General features: G+C 40.7%; 1 protein-coding gene across 1 annotated transcript; it reads right to left on the bottom strand.

Annotated features, from left to right (window-relative positions):
- Positions 1-8,968: 8,968 nt before the first annotated feature.
- Positions 8,969-23,199, bottom strand: lyar (Ly1 antibody reactive homolog (mouse)). Its single transcript, XM_014132060.2, has 8 exons — positions 22,611-23,199; positions 19,354-19,468; positions 19,159-19,266; positions 18,908-18,991; positions 14,948-15,296; positions 14,750-14,815; positions 9,426-9,511; positions 8,969-9,234 (listed from the first exon to the last, which is right to left on the bottom strand). Exons 1-8 carry the CDS (start codon positions 22,730-22,732, stop codon positions 9,097-9,099), a joined length of 1,068 nt encoding a protein of 355 aa, XP_013987535.2. The 5' UTR covers positions 22,733-23,199; the 3' UTR covers positions 8,969-9,096.
- Between the last annotated feature and the right edge of the window lie 1,344 nt (positions 23,200-24,543).

The following is a 24,543-nucleotide window of genomic DNA, read 5'->3' as shown; positions in this document are numbered from 1 at the left end:
CAGGGCTTTGTGATGGCCACTCCAATACCTTGACTTTGTTGTCCTTAAGATATTTTGCCACAACTTTGGAAGTATGCTTGGGGTCATTGTCCATTTGGAAGACCCATTTGCAACCAAGCTTTAACTTCCTGACTGATGTCTTGAGATGCTGCTTCAATATATCCACATAATTTTCCTCCCTCATGGTGCCATCTATTTTGTGAAGTGCACCAGTCCCTCTTGCAGCAAAGCACCCCCACAACATGATGCTGCCACCCCCGTGCTTCACGGTTGGGATGGTGTTCTTCGGCTTGCAAGCCTCCCCCTTTTTCCTCCAAACATAACGATGGTCATTATGGCCAAACAGTTCTATTTTTGTTTCATCATTTATGGCGGTTTTGGAGCAGTGGCTTCTTCCTTGCTGAGCGGCCTTTCAGGTTATGTCAATATAGGACTCGTTTTACTGTGGATATAGATACTTTTGTACCCGTTTCCTCCAGCATCTTCACAAGGTCCTTTGCTGTTGTTCTGAGATTGATTTGCACTTTTCGCACCAAAGTACGTTAATCTGTAGGAGACACGAACACGTCTCCTTCCTGAGCGGTATGATTGCTGCGTGGTCCCATGGTGTTTATACTTGCGTACTATTGTTTGTACAGATGAACGTGGTACCTTCAGGCATTTGGAAATTGCTCCCAAGGATGAACCAGAGGTCTACAATTTTTTTTCTGAGGTCTTGGCTGATTTCTTTAGATTTTCCCATGATGTCAAGCAAAGATGCACTGAGTTTGGTAGGCCTTGAAATACATCCACAGGTACACCTCCAATTGACTCAAATGATGTCCATAAGCCTATCAGAAGCTTCTAAAACCATGACATCATTTTCTGGAATTTTCCAAGCTGTTTAAAGGCACAGTCAATTTAGTGTATGTAAACTTCTGACCCACTGGAATTGTGATATAGTGAATTATAAGTGAAATAATCTGTCTGTAAACAATTGTTGAAAAAATATCTGTGTCATGCACAAAGTAGATGTCCACACCGACTTGCCAAAACTATAGTTTGTTAACAAGAAATTTGTGGAGTGGTTGAAAAACGAGTTTTAATGACTTCAACCTAACTGTATGTAAACTTCCGACTTCAACTGTATCTCATCATTCCAGTTACATCATAGGGGTTATTCATATGGGCACAGAAGACATCAAACATATTTTTACTTTATTTTTAAAGCTTCCCAGAGAGGACGTTGTTTTTATGGGCAGAGGCAACTCTTTCACTTTGATATCTGGGTGCAGGACCATAAATACTCCTGTAAACCAAACCTAGTCTAATCTGGGACACCCAAGCCTCAACAGGCAGCCAGTTTAGTTCCTGAAAGCAGCTCCTGCCTATGTGAGTACGTGGACTCACCTTCAATACTACCCTGATCAGCTTATTCTGGGCTATCTGGAGCTTCCCCTTCATAAATTTAGATAAGCCCCCAAACCAGGAAGTACTAGCATAGTCAAAATGGCATTGAATGTGGGCAGTAGCTAGCACTTTCATGGAGTCCTTATCAAGCAGCTTGGACATTCTAGCCAAAAACTTAGTCCTGGCATTAACCTTCCCTAGCACTTTATTGGCCATGCTCACACCTCCCTAAGCTTCCATCAAGGATGCATCCCAGGTAGCTAACAGAGGTTTTAGTAGTCAGCACCTCATCCCCTAACTCCACTCTGATTTCAGACGACCTACAGAATTTAGGTCTGGATCCAAAAAATAACTGCTTCAGTTTTCCCTAAGTGCAGAGATAGCTTATTATCTCCAAGCCATTTGCTAATGTTAGTAAGCTCTGTGCTAAGTATGCTCTCCAACATAGTTTTACTTTTGTGAGACACCAAAAGTGTAGAGTCATCTGTATAAAGAAAAAGACGGCAAGAACAAGCATCTTTCATATCATTAATATACAATAAAAACAGCAGAGGCCCAAGCACGCTCCCCTACGGAACGCCACAACTCTTTGGTTTTGCCTGAGACAGTGAACCATTAACCTCTACTACTTGATCCCTTCCTGATAAATAGGACTTTACCCAGCCTAGAGGGATACTGCTTAACCCCAGTGCCTCCAGTTTGGACATTAGGAGACAGTGCTTAACTGTATCAAAGGCCTTCTATAGGTCAAGCAGGACCATTCCACACATATTTCCCTCATCAATCTCTTTCCTGATGAAGTCAGTCATGTAAAGTAGACATGAATCAGTGGAGTATGTTTTTCTAAACCCCGACTGAAAATCATACATTAGACCCTGTTTGTTAACATATTCATACATTTGCTCATGTACAACTCTCTCCAGGATCTTTGATGTTACACAGAGGATAGATACAGGCCTATAATTCCCAGGGTCAGACTTTATCCCCTTCTTATACAGAGGTATAACTTTAGCTTATTTCATGTCCCTGGGAAAGGTACCTTGTTCAAGAGAGAGATTAACAATATAAGTAATACAAGGGCCAATTTGCTCAGCAGAATCTATAAGGAACCTTGCAGGAATATTATCCAGGCCTGTGTCTTTGGAGCATTTAAGCTCTGCCAGCATACTGACTATTTTGGCTGTTTCTACCTTTGCAAAAGAAAGAGTTTGGCTGAACCCCTAACTTTACATAATACTTATTGACTTGGTTGCTTCCACACAGACCAAAACTGGTGCCCACCAGTTTGCTAACCAGCTTGCTGGCAACAGAAGTAAAAAAAAGAGTTGAATACATTAGCAACCTCTGCTTTTTCATATACCATCTCCCCCTTGATGTTCAGTCCAATACTGTTTAGTTTGTTTTTGGAAGTACTACTACAGCCTAGTTCCTTAAATGATTTCCAAAGCTTTTTAGGGTCATTTTTGTTCTCAGCAAAGTAACCCCTCTTAGCTTCATCCATCCTGCTCTGTGCTTCATTTCTGTGACGTTTATATAGGACAAAATCATGCTGCTCTTGAGAGTTGTTCAATTTTTAAAGGCCTTATTCCTTGCTTGGATAGATTCTAGAATCTCATGATTAAACCAAGGGCTAGATCTCTGCTTTACCCAGAACCGTCTAATGGGAGCCATCACATTCACCACATCAAGGAATCTACATTTAAAGACTTCCCAGGCACTGTCTTCCCCTACACTATCTAGCACAGGTGACCAGTCAATTTTACCCACTTCCTCCCTAAACTTTTCAACACAGTATTTTTTGAGTCCTCTGATTCTACCGGAATCGTAACAGGTTAGAATAACTTACGCAGCAGGTTAGGAGATTGAAAGTAGCAGGTTAGGAAAAGGGTTAGCTAAAATGATTATTATTATTATTTTCTTTAACTTTTTACTTAAAAAAATGCACAAATCACAGACCAACATGGTTCATCAAAATAAAAAAAAGTATTTTTACATTTGCTTGCTGAGAGGGTACCTAAAGATCCAGTCTCAAATCCAAATTGGAATGATGTAAAACAATTAAGCTTGGTTTATTAAGGGCTAGTTTCCAGGCCAAAGATGAAGCCTCGTCCTGGACTAAAAAGCTTTCAATGGAGATTTTCCATTGAGCATGCTTTTTAGCCCAGCACTAACTTTAGGCTTAATCTGAATGGGTATGCCTATAGCCTACATTTCACAATATGACATTGAAAAGTATGTTAAGAAAAGTACTTAAAAGACAGACTGCAGAAATGGCTACCTAAGGTGATGAATCCAAGTGTGGAGAAAAACCTGCTCATCGAACACTTAATTGGGAAATACAGTAATATATTCTCAGTGGCAGGTATGGAAGCTTATCTGTTACGTATTTTGGGGCGGCAGGTAGTCTAGTGGTTAGAGCGCTGGGCCAGTAACCGAAAGGCTGCTAGATCGAATCCCAGAGCTGACAAGGTAAAAATCTGTTGTTCTGCCCCTGAACAAGGCAGTTAAACCCCTGTTCCTAGGCTGTCATTGTGAATAAGAATTTGTTCTTAACTGACTTGCCAGGTTAAAAAAATACACTTTTACATACAGGCTACTTGGCCTGAATTCTACACTGCACTGCAGCCCTGCCACTGAGAATATAGTACTGTATTTCACAATTAAGTGTTCGATGAGCAGGTTTTTCTCCACACTTGGATTCATCACCTCTGCAGTCTGTCTTTTAAATACTTTTCTTAACATACTTTTCAATGTCATATTGTGAAATGTAGGCTATAGGCATACCCATTCAGATTAAGCCTAAAGTTAGTGCTGGGCTAAAAAGCATGCTCAATGGAGAATCTCCATTGAAAGCTACACTGTCCAATTCCCAGATGGGATTTGTATCTGTGAGTGCAGGGGAATCAATTATGCTTTTTGATGCCTTATCAAACTTTTTTTTTACTTTCCTCAACTGATGTTGACATACATTATATTTGACTATTTATATGGGCTTTCAGTTAAGTGCGTTCTTTTGCTTTGTTAACATTACTCCAATTTGGCATGTTTCCTTGACTGCAGTCAAATGTGAATGTTGACAGCAGCTAAAATATGGCAATTATGGCAAGCTATTTTGTAATACTCATTTAGGTAAGCCCCTATTGTCTCTGGCTTGTTGTCTTTCTGTTTCTCCATGTCAGTTATGCAACTCATTTGTTACGCAGGCATTGCTTTTGTTTGCTTAGCCTTTCAAAATAACTTTACATTTCTCTCTCTTGGTAACATAGTGTGCTACTGGGTAAGTCCATCACTCATTGGCTTATGGGTAGTGACACACCCGAGTTATTTTCAGGTTGTTTCCCCATAATGACACTACCACAGCGTAGCTTGTTAAACATGCACAGTAGATGCCAGCTGCCGTTCGAAGAAGTATGAGATTCAAGTGAACATTTGAAATTCATCTGAGCACCTCACACTGGTTTTGTACCCCCAGTGAAATCTATTCATGAATATGGTATGAATATGTTTGTATATTTAAAAAGGTTGAAGGTGCTGCCTCTGGTGGCCAGTTCACTAAATTGGATATATAACCTGTGTCGCGATATCACATGCAAACCTATTTGTATGCCCTAACCCATCTGGACAAGACAAATACCTATGTAAGAATGCTGTTCATCGATTACAGCTCAGCATTTAACACCATAGTACCCTCCAAACTCATCATTAAGCTTGAGAACCTGGGTCTCGACCCCGCCCTGAGAAACTGGGTCCTGGACTTCCTGACGGGCTGCCCCCAGGTGGTGAGGGTAGGTAACAATATCTCCACCCCGCTGATCCTCAACACTGGGGCCCCACAAGGGTGCGTTTTCAGCCCTCTCCTGTACTCCCTGTTCACCCACGACTGCGTGGCCATGCACGCCTCCAACTCAATCATCAAGTTTGCAGACGACGCTACAGTGGTAGGCTTGATTCCCAACAACGGCGAGACGGCCTACAGGGAGGAGGTGAGGGCCCTCGGAGTGTGGTGTCAGGAAAATAACCTCACACTCAATGTCAACAAAACAAAGGAGATGATCGTGGACTTCAGGAAACAGCAGAGGGAGCAGCCCCATATCCACATTGACGGGACAGTAGTGGAGAGGGTGGAAAGTTTTAAGTTCCTCGGCGTACACATCACGGACAAACTGAAATGGTCCACCCACACAGACAGCGTGGTGAAGAAGGCGCAGCAGCGCCTCTTCAACCTCAGGAGGCTGAAGAAATTTGTCTTGTCACCAAAAACACAATCGAGAGCATCCTGTCGGGCTGTATCACCGCCTGGTACGGCAACTGCTCCGCCCATAACCGTAAGGCTCTCCAGAGGGTAGTGAGGTCTGCACAACGCATCACCGGGGGCAAACTACCTGCCCTCCAGGACACCTACACCACCCGATGTCACAGGAAGGCCAAAAAGATCATCAAGGACAACAACCACCCGAGCCACTGCCGGTTCACCCCGCTATCATCCAGAAGACGAGGTCAGTACAGGTGCATCAAGCAGGGACCGAGAGACTGAAAAACAGCTTCTATCTCAAGGCCATCAGACTGTTAAACAGCCATCACTAGCATTGAGTGGCTGCTGCCAACATACTGACTCAACTCTAGCCACTTTAATAATGGAAAAATTGATGTAATAAATGTATCACTAGCCACTTTAAACAATGCCACTTTATATAATGTTTACATACCCTACATTACTCATCTCATATGTATATACTGTACTCTATACCATCTACTGCATCTTGCCATCTTGATGTAATTAAATGTATCACTAGCCACTTTAAACAATGCCACTTTATATAATGTTTACATACCCTACATTACTCATCTCATATGTATATACTGTACTCTATACCATCTACCGCATCTTGCCTATGCCGTTCGGCCATCACTCATTCATATATTTTTATGTACATATTCTTATTAATTCCTTTACACTTGTGTGTATAAGGTAGTTGTTGGGAAATTGTTATGTTAGATTACTTGTTAGATATTACTGCACGGTCAGAACTAGAAGCACAAGCATTTCGCTACACTCGCATTAACATCTGCTAACCATGTGTATGTGACAAATAACATTTGAATTGTAATCATGTTTCAGTACTATTACTTGGATCAATACTGACAGCTTGAGCAAGCAGTATTATTCAAATGTCCAAAGCCAATATCATGCGAGGTCTTATGGGTCGCTCCACAAATAGTGCCTTTTATATTCTTTCGACAAATAAGTGTGTAGATTTGTCTTAAAAAATGTTATTTAACAATTGGATAACCCATCTATGCTCTAACTAAACCATTTGTTTTATCTGAAGATCCCTGTTTTGGCATGTCTGGTCATATTTGTCCAACCTCTAGGAATAATTTAACCCACTTAACACCAAGGTTCTCCCTGGTTTTCACCATCAGTGGAAAGCCCTAGTTATTTTGCTGCTTTGGGAATGTCATTTCTGAAGATTTTTACTTATTTAATGTGATTATTGATTCATTTACATCTGTCCCTCAGGTTTAATGTCAACCCTCTAACGTGAATTGAAGTAAAACTATTCCTTATATATATTTTTTAACATATTGAACATCTAATAGTCAGATCACAGTATAAAAAGCAGGTGAGCTGTTTCTACTCTTTTTTTTCCAAATTTGTTGGTGTTTTGTGGTGGAAAACTGAGCGCGCTGAGCATAACATGTCAACTCTGTTACCCATATAGATGGCTAGAAATGTTTTAACAAGTTCAAACCTCTTGAGATGGGAAACATATGTATTATGAAGTTAAGCATGTGCTCTTTATGACCATGTTAAAATTTGGTGAAATAAAGACAATTCGTGTAATGACATTTATGCTTTGGAGTATTCTGTGGGGTCTGCACTGAAAAATACTTTTTTTAAAGTGAGCTTGAACACTAATACAGGCCAGAAAACACAATTTTAATACTTGCAAACTTGAGTAACAGCTTTGCTAATACCCAAAGTATGCAATATATAATTACAGGTAAGCACAGCGATGAATGAGGATCAGTGTTAAACTCGGAAGGATTAGCAGGAGCTTCATAAAGCTGAGGATATTTCCTCCAGCATCTCCTAGTGACTGTGGCCGTGGGTGTTTGTGTGCAGTGAGTGTGTGTATGCAGGTAACAGGCTGCTCATTTGAGTGGTGGAAATCAGACAGCATTAAAACCTCACCTGAGGCTGACACCAATGTCTTGATTCTATGGCGCTTCTGTGTACCCGGCCAAATGAACCCCGTTCTGGGTGCCGAGGAATGTGCATTAGCCCCGTCCCGTGTGAGAGTCAAATTCACCTCAGGTGCACCCCTCCCCTTCCACATCCAATCCCAGAGATAAGGTACCGTTTCACAGCCGTACTGTGGGTTGGAATGTGAAAGAGCCAGTATCCTCCACAGCCACTATCAACCCTAAGGCACATGAAAATCATTTTCGTAAATTCTTATTGCTCAAGTAATAGGATGCAAACAATTAAACAAACAAAGCATGCAACAAGACAGTGTTTATCTTGCTGAACTAAAGCCTAAGTCTTAGCCTGGGGTGAGTCCAGGTGGGCCTCCGCACTAAAGCAAACAGGAAAATAGGAGGGGTGTTCGACAACAATGACAAACATCCATCGAATGGGCTTACCAAGAAAAACTTCCAAAAGTAATACTTCAACTACTTAATCTCTGCCTTTTTTGTTAAGTGCTCCAACTTCTTTGTCTCGAATAAGTCCTTTTGGAAGTTTTTCTTGGTAAGCCCTTATCACACGAGTGCTTCTAAACCACCTCCATTTGTCAGTCTTGCTTTTACAGAACACTCATTAGGTCCGTTCACACCAATCATTAAACAAGTGTCTCTATTCAAATTAAGAAATTTGGCACATGTTGCAAACAGAGCGACTGCCTTTAAAAAGCAACAAATCCCCTGGAAAACAGCATATTTGGCATGGATATGAGTCAGAAACTGTTATTCTAGTGTCAAAATTGACTACAGTGTAAATAATCATATATTAAATGGTCAGTCAGTCATGTCCAAAAGAGTTTGGAACATCCGTACGTCACAATGGGTAAATGAAGGTTGGGTGCTGATTTGACAATGTCCATTTTCCCACTAACATGGGACGACCAGCTGCGGTGATTGCGCTTTGTCCAATAGCATAAATAGTGAGGCAGACCTGCCCAGCAGCTGACTTTCTTTACATAAGACATGTCGCACATTTTCTAACTTCAGAAATACTGCACCAAACACCTTAGTTAAATGTAAAATTGCTCAACTAAAACATCCTCGACAAAAGCGTCAACATTTATTACGATGTTCTTGAGTTATAGAATCTTTCTGGGGATTTTGAGGACATGAAATAGGCTAGTGTCTCATGGGGGACAAACATCATTAACCAAACGTGGAATCTTTCAGGAAACACACCAAGACTGAAATATCGTTTTTCTAATGAGCAACAGAAAAACACATGCAAATTGGCATGTTCAGTGGCTCTTTACACTAAAGCCTGCATTCTTTCTAGTCTTAAAGAAACCAGACAACATTGGTGTCCAATTAAAAGTCAGTAAAGGGTCATGACTTGGAGTTAAAGATGATTTAATATTTCAGATGACGTCTTTAAAAAAAGTACACGCATACCATGGAAGATGACAGTGAGTTGTTAAAACAGCCATGCTGGAATTCACAAGAGTGTGATGAGGTTTACATCTACTTTACAAGTCTAACTTTGTCTTTTAATTCTCTAAATTTGGGGTTGCCTTTAATCTTCTTGTTGAAGAGTGCGAGCAGCTCCTCTTCTGATTTGAAATTTCCCTCTCCGCTGAATGAGTAGTAAGCTGACAAAACCTGGAAGGACAAATGAATTGTGGCATTAGTGAAAACAGCGACAATTACAATCATGACCATGTCATATCACTATTCTAGCCCTACGGGCATAATGTAAAATGGTAAAACATGCTGTTCCAGTAGAAAAGCTGACCTCTAGCTATCTTGTGTGATGCACAATATTCATAGATGTCTGATTCAGATGAACATACCTTCTTCCTGAGTTTTTTCACTGCAAGTCCTTCTTCAGGAGATTGCTTTAAGACTGCCTTTATCGTTCCTTTCCAATTGAATTTGCCTGGAAGTCAAACAAGAGCATTAGTTGATCATGACTAATCAAATTGTATTGGACACATGTGCCAACTACAACAGGTGTAGACTTCACAGTGACATGCTGTCTTACGAGCCCATTCCCAACAGTGCAGCGTTAAAAAGGCAAATATTTGCTAAATAAAAAAAAGGAAATAGTAGCACAAAAACAATAAAGATGCTATATACAAAGTGTACCAGTACAGAGTCAATGTGTATGGGTACGAGGTAGTTGAGGTACAGTATTTACAGTGCATTAGGAAAGTTTTCAGACCCCTTCTCTTTTTCCACATTTTGTTACGTTATAGTCTTATTCTACAATTTATTAAATTGTACTTTTTCCCCTAATGGCACAACTCATCAATCTACACACAATACCCCATAATGACAAAGTAAAAACAGGTTTTTAGAAGTTTTTGCACCCAGAAAAACGAAATCTCACATTACGTAAGTATTCAGACCCTTTACTCAGTACTTTGTTAAAGCACTTTTGGCAGCGATTACAGCCACACGTCTTCTTGGGTATGACGCTACAAGCTTGGCACACGTGTATTTGGGGAGTTTCTCCCATTCTTCTCTGCACATCCTATCAAGCTCTGTCCGATTAGAGCGTCGCAGCACAGCTATTTTCAGGTCTCTCCAGAGATGTTTGATCGACTTCAAGTCTGGGCTCTGGCTGGGCCACTCAAGGACATTCAGAGACTTGTCCCGAAGCCACTCCTCCATTGTCTTGGCTGTGTGCTTAGGTTCGTTGTCCTGTTGGAAGGTGAACCACCCCAGTCTGAGGTCCTGAGCACTCTGGAGCAGGTTATCATCAAGGATCTCTGTACTTTGCTACGTTCATCTTTTCCTCAATCCTTACTAGTCTCCCAGTCGCTGCCGCTGAAAACATCCCCACAGCATGATGCTGCCACCACCATGTATCCTCGTAGGTATGGTGCCAGGTTTCCTCCAGATGTGACGCTTGGCATTCAAGCCAAAGAGTTCAATCTTGGTATCATCTGACCAGAAAATCTTGTTTCTCATGGCCTCAGTACTTCAGGTGCCTTTTGGCAAACTCCAAGCGGGCTGTCATGTGCCTTTTACTGAGGATTGGCTTCCGTTTGGCCACTCCACCACAAAGGCCCGATTGGTGGAGTGCTGCAGAGATGTTTGTCTTTCTGGGAGGTTCTCCCATCTCCACAGAGGAACTCTGGAGCTCTGTCAAAGTGACCATGGGGTTCTTGGTCACCTCCCTGACCAAGGCCCTTCTCCCCTGATTGCTGAATTTGGCCGGGCGGCCAGCTCGGTGGTTCCAAAGATGGAGGCCACTGTGTTCTTTGGGACCTTCAATGCTGCCGACATTTTTTGGTACCCTTCCCAAGATCTGTGCCTCGACACAATCCTGTCTCTAAGCTCTACAGACAATTCCTTCAACCTCATGGCTTGGTTTTTGCTCTGACATGCACTGTCAACTGTGGGACCTTATCTAGACATGTGTGTGCCTTTCCAAATCATGTCCAATTGAGGTCGACCGATTATGATTTTTCAACGCCGATACCTATTATTGGAGGACCCAAAAAAAAGCCAATACCGATTAATCGGCCGCTTTTTACAAATGTATTTGTAATAATGACAATTAAAACAACACTGAATGAACACTTATTTTAACTTACATTTAAGTCATTTAGCAGACGCTCTTATCCAGAGCGACTTACAAATTGCTTCTGAAGGCACTGTACAAGGACAAACCATGACAGTCAACATTTTTATAAAACAGTTTTATGAGTGTGCCCAGTTATGCCATTCTAGGCAAGATCAACACATGCCATCCGTGTCATGTATAGTATGGCAGATACAGATTTCAAATGGGTGAATAGACTAGAATAAGGATGTGTATCATGCACAGCTGGTGCATTTTAGCTGAACTTGCTAATTCAGTAAGACCTGGAAACGAAACATCATTGGCAACTATTCACATCGGCGAGTTTAATGTTGCAATCACTAGGCAGCCAATTGCCTATAGTAGGAAACAGATTTCTAACTTATAATAAGTCACGTATCTAACACATCGCAACACCACAATTTCTTAAAATTTGATTTTAAACCTAACCGCACTGCTAACTTTATGCCTAAACTTAAATTAAGACCAAAAGCACATTTGTTTAACATAATTTTTAAGACAGACAATTTTGATTGTGGCTGTGCCATCTAGTGGAAACCTATCAGTATTCAACGAACGCCTACCTGGGTTTTTCTTTCTTTTTTTAAATTCAAAGTGCCCATTATTACAATCTAACTAGGCAACATAATTAGAATAATCGTTCTATTTCCATGATTCCAAAAGATCACCAAAGTGTTTTGATTTAAATCGCAAGTCAAATTCTAATAGCAATATTTGGTTAAAGGCATTGTAGCACCTATTTCTCAATGCAAGAAACACATACAATAGTAACTTCGAGCACCCCAAGGAAACATTCCCAAAAGACAAACTCTTAAATCAAATTGTTCTAATACTGTAATGTTGTTCTATAACTTAAGTTTGAGGTGTTCTCCAAATCAGCTTTACTTCGGGAAACCATCCCACAACGCCCTGCGGTCAGCATCACACGATGAATGAATAACTTAAAAAAAAAAAAAAAAGTGGGATATAATTTTGTAAGTGAGGCGGGTGAAATTGGGCGTCTACTCGTCAATCTGCGGGGCACATCTAATCCCTGAGAACTTCCATGGGTATCAACAATGGAAGGAGGGCTTCTGAAAAAATTTGCTTCACAAAGTGGATGCTAGCAGCACCAGCAGAGGCCGCAAGCATCATCACTGGCATGGAAGTGAACCGGGTAAGTGAAAGAGCTAGCTATCTTCCTACCTCTATGCTAATGTAAGCCATCTATAGAGCTACCACATTCAGCTCACACCTTCCATATATAGAACACTGATGAAGCTAACCAAATGTAAACATGTCTACCAGCTGGTGGTAGCCAACTGCTGATGCAGTCATAGATGGTACAAGCCTTCACTTCCTACATTTCCTAAATGAATGTGGCTCCCTCTCTCTAGCTGGCAAAATAAGTGAGCTAGATCTTGTTTGTGTACTGCCATAACATAGCTATGTTTTCACTGGTATGGGCTAGTAAATATCCTAAACCTAGCCCTTGACTTATCCCACACTTTGTTAAACATTTTCCTTGTCAATCTACACACAATACCCCATAACGACGAGGCAAAAAGAGGTTTAGAAATGTTTGATAATGTATCAAATATAAAACAGAAATACCTTTACTTATATAAGTATTCAGACCATTTGCTTTAGACCCATGTACATCCTGATTCCATTGATCATGAGATGTTTCTACAACTTGGAGTCCACCTGTGGTAAATTCAATTGATTGAACATGATTTGGAAAGGCACACATCTGTCTATTTACTCTGCTCTGACAGTGCATGTCAGAGCAAAAACCAAGCCATGAGGTCGAAGGAATTGTCCGTAGAGCTCCGAGACAGGATTGTGTTGAGGCACAGATCTAAGGGTACCAAAAATATTTGCAGCATTGAAGGTCCCCAAGAACAAAGGCCTCCATTCTTAAATGGAAGATGTTTGGAACCACCAAGATTCTTCCTAGAGCTTGCCGGCCCAGGCAAACTTAGCAATCGGTGGAGAAGGGCCTTGGTCAGGGAAGTGACCAAGAACTCGATGGTCACTCTGACAGAGCTCCAGAGTTCCTCTGAACTTAAGATTGATAGTTTTTTTATAAGATAAGTTTAATGCTAGCTAGCAACTTACCTTGGCTTCTTGCTGCCCTCGCGTAACAGGTAGTCAGCCTGCCATGCAGGCTCCTCGTGGAGTTCAATGTAAGGCAGGTGGTTAGAGCGTTAGACTAGTAACCAGAAGGTTGCAAAAACTAATCCCCGAATCCCCCCTGAACAAGGCAGTTAACCCCCGTTCCTAGGCCATCATTGAAAATAAGAATGTGTTCTTAATCTGACTTGCCTAGTTAAATAAAGGTGTAAAAAAATAAATAACATCAGCAAATCGGTGGCCAAAAATACCGATTACCGATTGTTATGAAAACTTGAAATCGGCCCTAATTAAATCGGCCATTCCAATTAATCGGTTGACCTCTAATGTCCAATTAACTGTGTTTACCACAGGTGGACTCTAATCAAGTTGTAGAAACATTTCAAGGATGATCAATGGAAACAGGATGCCCCGGAGCTCAATTTCTTGTCTGAAGGGTCTGAATATTTATGTAAATAAGGTATCCATTTTTATAGATTTTTTACGCATTTGCAAAAATTTCTACACCTGTTGTCGCTTTGCCATTGGGTATTGTGTGTAGATTGATGAGGAAAAAAATGTATTTAATACATTTTAGAATAAGGCTATAACGTAAAACATTTTGGAAAAAGGGAAGGGGTCTGAATACTTTCCGAATGCACTGTACATGTGGGCAGGGGTAAAAGTGACTAGGATATATAATAAACAGAGGAGCAGCAGAGTATGTGAAGTGTGAAAGTGTATGTGTGAGTGTGGCGTTAATATGTGTGTAAGCGTATGTAGCGTGTGTGTATGTATGTGTTGGAGTGTCAATGAGTGTGTGCGTAGTCTAGTAAGTGCCCTTAGTGTGCATAGAGCCAGTGCAATGGAGTCAATGTAAAACAATTAAGATAAATAAATAATGGGGGGGGGGTCAATGTAAATTGTAGCCATTTGATGAACTGTTTAGCAGTCTTACTGATTGGAAGCTGTTCAGGTGCCTTTTGGTCACAGACTTGGCGCTCCGGGCTCCGGTAGTAGAGAAAACAGTCTATGACTTGGGGGGCTGGAGTCTGACTACATGCATGACAATTTAAAATTGAAGGTGCTTTTGTTGGATATACAATAATCACTGTTTCCAACTATTCTTGAAAGCACATTCATGTAGGCCTACTCTGCAGCAGAGGGATGTGTCAACACTGTCTCCTGGTGGCTTCATTCAGAAAATGTAAAAAAACGGAGGTAATGAACTAAGTCCAATGTGCATCCCAATTCTCCACTCCTCTCGAAGTGTGCACCCTTCTCGGCATGGATTTAACAAAGTTGAAAACTCTCTCCAGCCAATGCTTTTCAATCTACGAAAGGGGCATGTGTGGTGTGCAAGTGCACACTTCGGGGAGAAAAAGTGTGGTGAATTGGGATGGAGCCCAAGTCTTTTCTCACTATGAAAACCGTGCAGGACAATGACCACATTCCCAGAAGAACTGGTACCTTTGGAACCTGCTTCTCCTGCAGCACCCTCTGCCTCCTCCTCAGCCGCCTCTGTGTTTTGGTCATCTGGAAGGTAGAATAAAAAGACACTGAATCAAAGACTAAAGTGCATTTTCCAACAGCAAGTGTGAAGAAGAGCAGCAACGCAGAGTGTCACACTCACTTGAGAAAAGAACTCCCTGAAAATGTGCTATATACCTTCAGAACTGTCCTTTTTACTGGTCTTCCGTTTCTTGGTGGTCACCTCTCCTCCAGCATCGTGGCCTTTTTGCTCCCCATCTTCCTCAGAACGCCTCTTCCTTTTCTTGTCCTTTCGTTTGCCTGCGCTGGCTTCCTCCTCCTCCTCGCTGCTACCGTTCTCCGGGGCTTTCTTTTCTTTCTTCCCGCTCTTCTTTTGTCTTGCCTCTTTGCGCTCACGCTTGTTCAATTTCTTCTCTGGTGGTGGCTCCTCCGATGTGCCATTCTGATGGCTCCCATTAGTCTCGGTTTTGCTTTCAGCAACAGACTGCCTGGGTTCCTCTGTCTGATTCGGGGCTTCGGTAGCCAGCTAAAATCAAAAGTTTATTCATGTAACATTGTTTGACTCAATTGCTTTAGTTAAAGTCACCTGATTTGTAAAAATACACATTGATTCTCTTTTATATATCATATACACTGAGTGTAAAAAACATTAGGAACACCTTCCTAATATTGAGTTACACCCCCTTTTTGCACGCAGAACAGCCTCAATTTGTCAGGGCATGGACTGTACAAGGTGTCGAAAGCGTTCCACAGGGATGCTGGCCCATGTTGACGGCAATGCTCCCCAAAGTTGTGTCAAGTTTGCTGGATGTCCTTTGGGTGGTGGACCATTCTTGATACACACAGGAAACTGTTGAGTGTGAAAGTACCCACCAGCGTTGCAGTTCTTAACACATAAACCGATGTGCCTGGCACCTACTACCATACTCCGTTCAAAGGCACTTAAATCTTTTGTCTTGCTCATTCACCCTCTGAATGGCGCACATACAGTCTGTCTCAAGGCTTAAAAATCCTTCTTTAACTCGTCTCCTCCCCTTTATCTACACTGATTGAAGTAGATTTAACAAGTGACATCAATAAGGGATCACAGCCTTCACCTGGTCAGTCTGTCATGGAAAGAGCAGCTGTCCCTAATGTTTCGTACACTCAGTGTACAGAACTAACATGACATCTGTCCAGTGGTGTCAAGTGTCAAAATTGAGATAAAAGTAGGGATGCACGATATATCAGTAAGCATATTGGAATCGGCCAATATTAGCTAAAAATGCCAACATCAGCCTGATGTCTAGATTAACGTCAATGTGCAAAACCGATGTCAAAGCTGACTAACCTGCTGTGTGGATCTATTTTTTTGAAGTTTCAAAGGACGATAACGAAATGTCCATATGCAACGTCTGTGCTGCTATTATTTCCCGAGGGGAGAAAGTGAAATCTGTCAATACCACAAACCTAATTACTCATTTGAAAGTGCATCACCCCCAGACGTTCAGTGGCTACTTAGAACTAAAGCAGAAAAAAAACTAGGCACACACTTCCAACAACTAAACAAGTTCAAGTCGAGCAGTCATTTGAAAGAGTAAGAAAACTTCAGAGAGACAACTTAACCTGTTAGGGCTAGGGGGCAGTATTTGCACGGCTGGATTAAAAAAAAGTACCCGATTTAATCTGGTTACTAATCCTACCCAGTAACTAGAATATGCATATACTTATTATATATGGATAGAAAACACTCTAAAGTTTCTAAAACTGTTTGAATGGTGTCTGTGAGTATAACAGAACTCATTTGGCAGGCAAAACCCTGAGATATTTTCTGACAGGAAGTGGATACCTGATGTGTTGTATTACCTTTAAACCTATCCCATTGAAAAACACAGGGGCTGAGGAATATTTTGGCACTTCCTATTGCTTCCACTAGATGTCACCAGCCTTTACAAAGTGTTTTGAGTCTTCTGGAGGGAGATCTGACCGAACAAGAGCCATGGAACGATGATGGCCCATTAGACACCTGGCACGCGAGTTCATGTTGGGTACCCTCGTTCCAATACGTTATAAAAGAGTATGCATTCGTCCACCTTGAATATTATTCATGTTCTGGTTAAAAAAGGCCCTAATGATTTATGCTATACAACGTTTGACATGTTTGAACGAACGTAAATATATTTTTCCCCCTCGTTCATGACGAGAAGTCCGGCTGGCTTAGATCATGTGCTAACAAGACGGAGATTTTTGGACATAAATGATGAGCTTTTTTTAACAAAACTACATTCGTTATGGACCTGTGATACCTGGAAGTGACATCTGATGAAGAGAATCAAAGGTAATGGATTATTTACATAGTATTTTCGATTTTAGATCTCCCCAACATGACGTCTAGTCTGTATCGCAACGCGTATTTTTCTGGGCGCAGTGCTCAGATTATTGCAAAGTGTGATTTCCCAGTAAGGTTATTTTTAAATCTGGCAAGTTGATTGCGTTCAAGAGATGTAAATCTATAATTCTTTAAATGACAATATAATATTTTACCAATGTTTTCTAATTTTAATTATTTAATTTGTGGTGTTGACTTGACTGCCGGTTATTGGAGGGAAACGATTTCCTCAACATCAATGCCATAGTAAAACGCTGTTTTTGGATATAAATATGAACTTGATTGAACTAAAAATGCATGCATTGTCTAACATAATGTCCTAGGAGTGTCATCTGATGGAGATTGTAAAAGGTTAGTGCATCATTTTAGCTGGTTTTATGGTTTTGGTGACCCTGTCTTTGAATTGACAAAACATTACACACAACTCTTGTAAATGTACTGTCCTAACATACTCTAAATTTATGCTTTCGCCGTAAAACCTTTTTGAAATCGTAAAACGTGGTTAGATTAAGGAGATGTTTATCTTTCAAAGGGTGTAAAATAGTTGTATGTTTGAAAAATTTGAATTTTGACATTTATTTGGATTCAAATTTGCCGCTCTTGAAATGCACCTGCTGTTGATGGAGTGCACCACGGGTGGGACATAGAGGTTAAAGGCGAAATCCATTAACACCAAGATAACGGAATTCATTGCCTTTGACAATCAACCGTTATCTGTCGTGGATGATGTTGGCTTTCGCCGACTGGTTGAGCACCTCGAGCCCCGGGTACACACATCTAAGTAGGCGCTATTTTTCAGATGTTGCCCTACCGGAGTTACACAGTATTGTTGAAACGCACATCCATGAGCTACTTGCTATGGGCGTCACTGCTATTAGCTTCACGACTGACATTTGGACCAGCAATGTCAGCCCCATGAGCATGCTGAGTCTGACAGCACAGTGGGTCGACGAGAATTTCGTACTGAGGAAAGACGTATTTGCATGCTCAAGAATGTGCTGGTCTCATACCGCTGCTGCCATTTGAGAACATGTTTGAACCTTGGAAACATGAACACACTCCTAGCTCCACTGACTCGAGAAATAAGCTCATCAACTGCATCTGCAGCAGACGTGATACCCTCTGACATGGCATTAAAAAGCCTGCTCAACAAAACTGCAGACACAGACTGTGGTTAAAACTTGCAAAAGTATTCTACTAGAGGCTGTGAACAAGCGATTGGGTGGCATTCTCTCTGAGCCTCTTTACTGTGTCGCCACCATGCTCGATGCTAGGTACAAGGACCGCTACTTCGATGCAGACAAGAAACAGGGTTTATGTGAAATGTTAAGGACCGTTGGACAAGATGGAAACGGACACAGTGACAGTGCGCACCGACGAAGAGGACCCATGACAGAAGAAGCCACGGACAGACAGAGCTGAAACTTTACTGCTTGACATGTATGATGAAATCCTGGTTGAGAATGAAACGACTGAACAAATGAACAACAAAACAGCACAGCAAGTAAGTGAAATAAATAAGTTTTGATTATGTTTTAGTGGTAATGGGGACATACGTAAATGCCAACAAAATAACTTTTGGCCAGTGTGTGTGTTTCAACTATTTAACTGTACTAGAATGCTTAAAAGGCTGCAAAAAAGTTTTAATATTGGGTATCGGTATTGTGGTTTTTGGTATCGGCCAAAAATGTAATATCGGTGCATCCCTAGATAAGTGTTTGCTAAATTACCCTAATTATGTTAACACCCTTCCTTTAAGAGATACTCACGCTGCTGGTTGCTGCTGAAAAGATGTCCCACACCTGGTCATGCAGCATGGGATTGTGGATCTTCAGACTGTTCTTCATCCAGTTCTGATGGAGTGAGCACCACGTGACAGCATGATCACAACAGAGTGATTTAACATTTCAGCAAGCCAAGCATAAAATAGCAGTAAACTGACACTGCGGACCAGCACAAAGTCACGCACCACTGACAATAACGAACCATCGTATCCTTAGCAACGAAGGAAATAACCAACCTGGAACTTCGACTTCTTTCGTGGGACGTTATCATATGAACTGACTTGATTTAGAACATCTTTCAGCTTGGCACTGATTCCTGGTTTGTTCATGGCTTCTTGGATCCTCTATGGAAAAATCTCATCCATTAATCATCTACACACAAAGTGCTGATAAACAAAAGAGGGAAATCAGATGAATGATCTATTTCTCACTTGAATCCATTGTTGCTGTTTGACATCCCCTTTATTGGACTTAGCCTCATAGCCCTTGCCTCCATACTTCTGATCCTCAGTGATGCACTTGATGTGGTTCTTGTAGTCATTTCCCCTGTTGGAGGAAGAAATAGAATAGCTAGGTACCCATCATAACAGTTTACCTGTTCAACATGTGATGTTGGCTTGAACCAGTATATGTGTTTGAGACAAAGCACATATTCAAACTCCCATTCACCAGCTCTGCAAGCGTTATGTCAAAATACGTTTTTGATTGCAAAATATGGAGTTTCGCTAAGCAGCCATCTTCATTTACTCCTGTTACGGCTGGTATCTATCCCAATACCTAATCAGTTTAGTCCTAGTTATACAGTGCCTACAGAAAGTATTCATACCCCTTGACTTTTTCCACATTTATTTTGTTGTGTTATAGCCTGAATTCAAAATGGATTCAATTGATTTTTATCCTCACCCAACAACACACAATACCCCATAATGACAAAGTGAACCCGAGTTAATACATGTTAGAATCACCTTTGGTAGCAATTACAGCTGTGAGTCTTTCTGGGTAAGTCTCTAAGAGCTTTGCACACCTGGATTGTACAATACTTGCCCATTATTCTTTTTACAATTCTGCTGTCATATTGGTTGTTGATCATTGATAGAAAACCATTCAAGTCTTGCCATAGATTTTCAAGCACATTTAGGTCAAAACTTTAACTCCAGTGTAGATTTGGCCTTCTGTTTTAGATTATTGTCCTGCTGAATTAAATCTCCCAGTATCTGGTATAGAGGTCGACTGATTAATCGGAATAGCCGATTAATTAGGGTCGATTTCAAGGTTTCATAACAATCGGTAATCGGCATTTTTGGACACCAATTATGGCCGATTACATTGCACTCCACGAGGAGACTGCGTGGCAGGCTGACTACCTGTTATGCGAGTGCAGCAAGGAGCCAAGGTAAGGTGCTAGCTAGCATTAAACTTATCTTATAAAAAACAATCAATCTTAACACAATCCCTAGTTAACTACACATGGTTGATGATATTACTAGTTTATCTAGCTTGTCCTGCATTGCATATAATCAATGCGGTGCCTGAAATTGTCACTTCTCTTGCGTTCAGTGTAAGCAGAGTCAGGGTATATGCAGCAGTTTGGGCCGCCTGGCTCGTTGCGAACTGTGTGAAGACCATTTCTTCCAAACAAAGACCATAATTAATTTGCCAGAATTTTACAAAATTATAACATAACATTGAAGGTTGTGCAATGTAACAGCAATATTTAGACTTAGGGTTGCCATCCATTCAATAAAATACAGAATGGTGCTGTATTTCACTAAAATAATAAACGTTTTGTTTTCGAAATGATAGTTTACGGATTTGACCATATTAATGACCCAAGGCTCGTATTTCTGTGTGATTATATATTATAATTAAGTCTATGATTTGATATTTGCTAGAGCAGTCTGATTGAGCGGTGGTAGGCCGCAGCAGGCTCGTAAGCATTCATTCAAACAGCACTTTCCTCCGTTTGCCAGCAGCTTTTCGCAATGCTTGAAGCACAGCGCTGTTTATGACTTCAAGCCTTTCAACTCCCAATACTATAGTGCCTATAAGAACATCCAATAGTCAAAGGTATATGAAATACAAATGGTATAGAGAGAAATAGTCCTATAATAACTACAACCTAAAACTTCTTAACTGGGAACATTGAAGACTCATGTTAAAAGGAACCACCAGCTTTCATATGTTCTCATGTTCTGAGCAAGGAACTTAAATGTTTGCTTTTTTACATGGCACATATTGCACTTTTACTTTCTTCTCCAACACTGTGTTTTTGCATTATTTAAACCAAATTGAACATGTTTCATTATTTGAGACTAAATTGATTTTATGTATTATATTAAGTTAAAATAAAAGTGTTCATTTTTCATTCAGTATTGCTGTAATTGTCATTATTACAAATTTATACAAAAAACGGTCGATTAATCAGTATCGGCTTTTTTTGGTCCTCCAATAATCGGTATCGAAAAATCATAATCGGTCGACCTCTAACATATACACATACATACACATTTTTTTAACACATATTTAACCCCTTTTTTTGGTTAGCACAACACTACCTTCATACTTCCATTAGTTGTTTTTTTTAAACCAGTACCGGTTACCTTCAGACTAGTCCCGTGACACACCATCGTGTGCGTGACAGTCTCCCATTTCCTTAGAGTGGACATAAGTGTCCTGACCAAGACCAGACTGAGAGCACACATTACAACAGTTTTAAGGTCTCTTCACTGGCTGCCTGTGCGTTTGAATTAATTGTAAGATTCTTCTACTGGTTTTTAAATCAATCCACTATTGTGCAACCCAATACATGTCAGATATGCTTTTAAGTTATGTACCCAGTAGGTCCCTCGGGCACTGGCCTTTTAACTATCCCAAAGCCTAGGACCAAGACGCATGACAGGGCAGCCTTTAGTTATTATGCCCTCAGCCTCTCGAATAACCTGCAAGAGAACCTAAGGGGGGGACGAAACCGGAAATACTTAAAAGAGATCTTAAAACTCATCTTTTTAGCTTTGCTTTTCCATAGGTCACTTTTTTTTGTCATCTTAAGTTTGTTGTGGAGTTAATATTAGAGTTATTTTTCTCCTTCATTTTTACTGTGAAGCACATTGCGTTGCATTCCATGTCTGAAATGTGCTGTATAAATAATGCTTGATATCTGGTGTATATTGCCAGTGATCGTTACTCATTGTGTATTTATTATTACATGTTATTAATTTTCTATTATTTCGCATACTTTCTTTCTCTGGAAGGGCCCGTAAGTAGGCATTTCACTGTTAGTCTACATATGTGTTTTACGAAGTATTTGATGAATGCAAATAGATTTGGATGTACTTCCAAATAAGGTCTAAATAAAAAAGTACAAGCTACGGAAAAAGTGCCTCTTCGGCAGCCCCAATGTATATATTTTTATTTTGACCTTTTTAAAAAAAAAAGTACATACCAGCCGTAACGGGAGTAAATTAGGATAGTTACTCAGCAAAACTCCATATGTAGTGATCAACGAACGTATTTGAACGTTATAACGCTTGCACAGCTAGTGAATGAGAGATTGAATCGGAGCCTTCTGGGCGTTAGAGGTCTCTAACGCACAGACAGATACTGGTTCAATGTTGGCTATGCAAAGCAAGCAACCAAACTGCGATGTCCCCAACATAGCAAGAGAAAAAAAACATTCACAAGCACTTACCAAAAGTCTTTTCCGCAGTCAATGCATGACAAAATTTCACATCCACGGCACATGCTCACATGTTTATCGACTTGGGCTTTCTTTAGTGATTCACCACACGCATTGCATGTGAAGAAGACCATGTTGGACTAACGTTAGCTGACTACGTACTAGCTAACGTTAGCTGATACTACCGTTCTTTTATAGTTCAATGAATACTACAAACTAACACAAGTCAATAACCTCAACAAAACAAATTCCGTTTGGACAACGTTGCCTTGCTTGCTATATACTATGCCAAATTGCGTTTTAATCGATACAGAGTGAGACACATGGCATGGGCCAACAATTCCTGAACTAATTTACCGGGCGGTAGCCAGTTTACGTTAGCCGGCTAGCTAACTTACTCTAGTCATGCAAGGCACAAGCTTGTTACTTACTAAGTTACAACGGTATTTCAAACAAACATTGCATTATATGAAGCTACTACATAGGTCATTAGCTGTAGTAGCAATGTAAAGACGTTGGAAAATATCCACATGTAGGTTCGTCAGTGCAAAAGTTTGAAAACACGCGACTTCCTTCAAGACAGGAAGTGTTACATTATTTACCTTCCGGAATGGCGGCAGATGGTTTTGAGGAGTTCCAGTTCACGACATGAATCTTAAATATTTTCTAATGGCCATGGGCCCAGATTCACAAAACCTTCTTAACCCTCCTGTTGTGTTCGTTTCATGTTAATTAATTCTGTGTTCCCGGTCCAAAATGACCGACCCATTATAGCTGATTATAAATCCATAATAATACATATATTATCACCTAATGTTGTGTTAGATATTTTTTATCAACTTAAATTCTTGTGAACATTACACGTTTTGAACTTCTATTTGCTATTTATGGCCTGTAGGCCTCATTGACCTGAGCTCATACAGCTCGTTTTTGAGTAAAAAAGCATAATGTATGGATTATTTTGACTATAACAAATACTCAGATGAAACATATTGTGCTATTTATCACAGACTACTTTGTGTCAAAGTTTAACAAGGACATTTGTTTTGAAACCATTTCAAATGTTTAAATAGGGGCACAAAATAACATCTGTTGTGTTCACGGTCAAAACTGACCGGTATGATTTTATTAGTAAAGAAAGGACATAGGCCCAAAACTACACATGAAAACTTTACCATATTACAAATATAATGTCTGAACACATTAAACAACAACAGTAACAATAACAGTATTACTAACAATAACAAAAACATTAAAATGTTCACAATCTGTCAATCAATGGTGGTTACATTTTGTGTGTTCTCAAGCACATGTTGGACAATACATGGTGGTTGTTGCATGTGCCTTGCAAATATATGCACTGTATTTATGGCACATAATGCTCGTTTTGACATCTCTTTTGCACCTCTTCCTTTTGTCTCTTCTGTCTCTGGCGGCCGTAGATCTTGCTTCTGGCCCTTGTATATCTCTCACCAATCCAGCCGAGGATGGTGTTCGAGGAAGGTGTTGGCGCCTTTGAAGGAGGGTTGCCACCATGGCTTTCCCAAACTCTCCTTATTTTTCTTCGGGCAGTAGGACAGAGTGTGTGTATCGGTGAGGAAAAACGATCCCTGTCCTTGTTAGTGAGTAAGGCAGGAAGCAACTCAGTCTTGTTCCATCTGACCAACCCCACCATGTACATTTTTTTGGAGCAGCTCCTGACCAAGAGCATATGAGGTGAAGAAATTGTCACATGTTATGTTATGTTGTGCCCCTGGAGACCTGCAGTCATTTCCAGGAACACCCGCTTCCCCTGGTTCCTTTCGGGAACACCGTCAGCAGGTATCCCGGTGTGAACCTGCATGTTCCAGGCATAACTTGTCCTGGCATCACATGCTGCCCATGTCTTTATTCCATATTTTGACGGTTTGAAAAATTGCCCGACCAGACTCTGGATCCCATAAAC

The sequence above is a fragment of the Salmo salar genome, chromosome ssa12 (assembly GCF_905237065.1).
Source record: "Salmo salar chromosome ssa12, Ssal_v3.1, whole genome shotgun sequence".
In the NCBI taxonomy this organism is placed as follows: Eukaryota; Metazoa; Chordata; class Actinopteri; order Salmoniformes; family Salmonidae; genus Salmo; species Salmo salar.
Note: the sequence above shows the minus strand (reverse complement) of the source record. Positions and strands in the feature narration are given on the sequence as shown.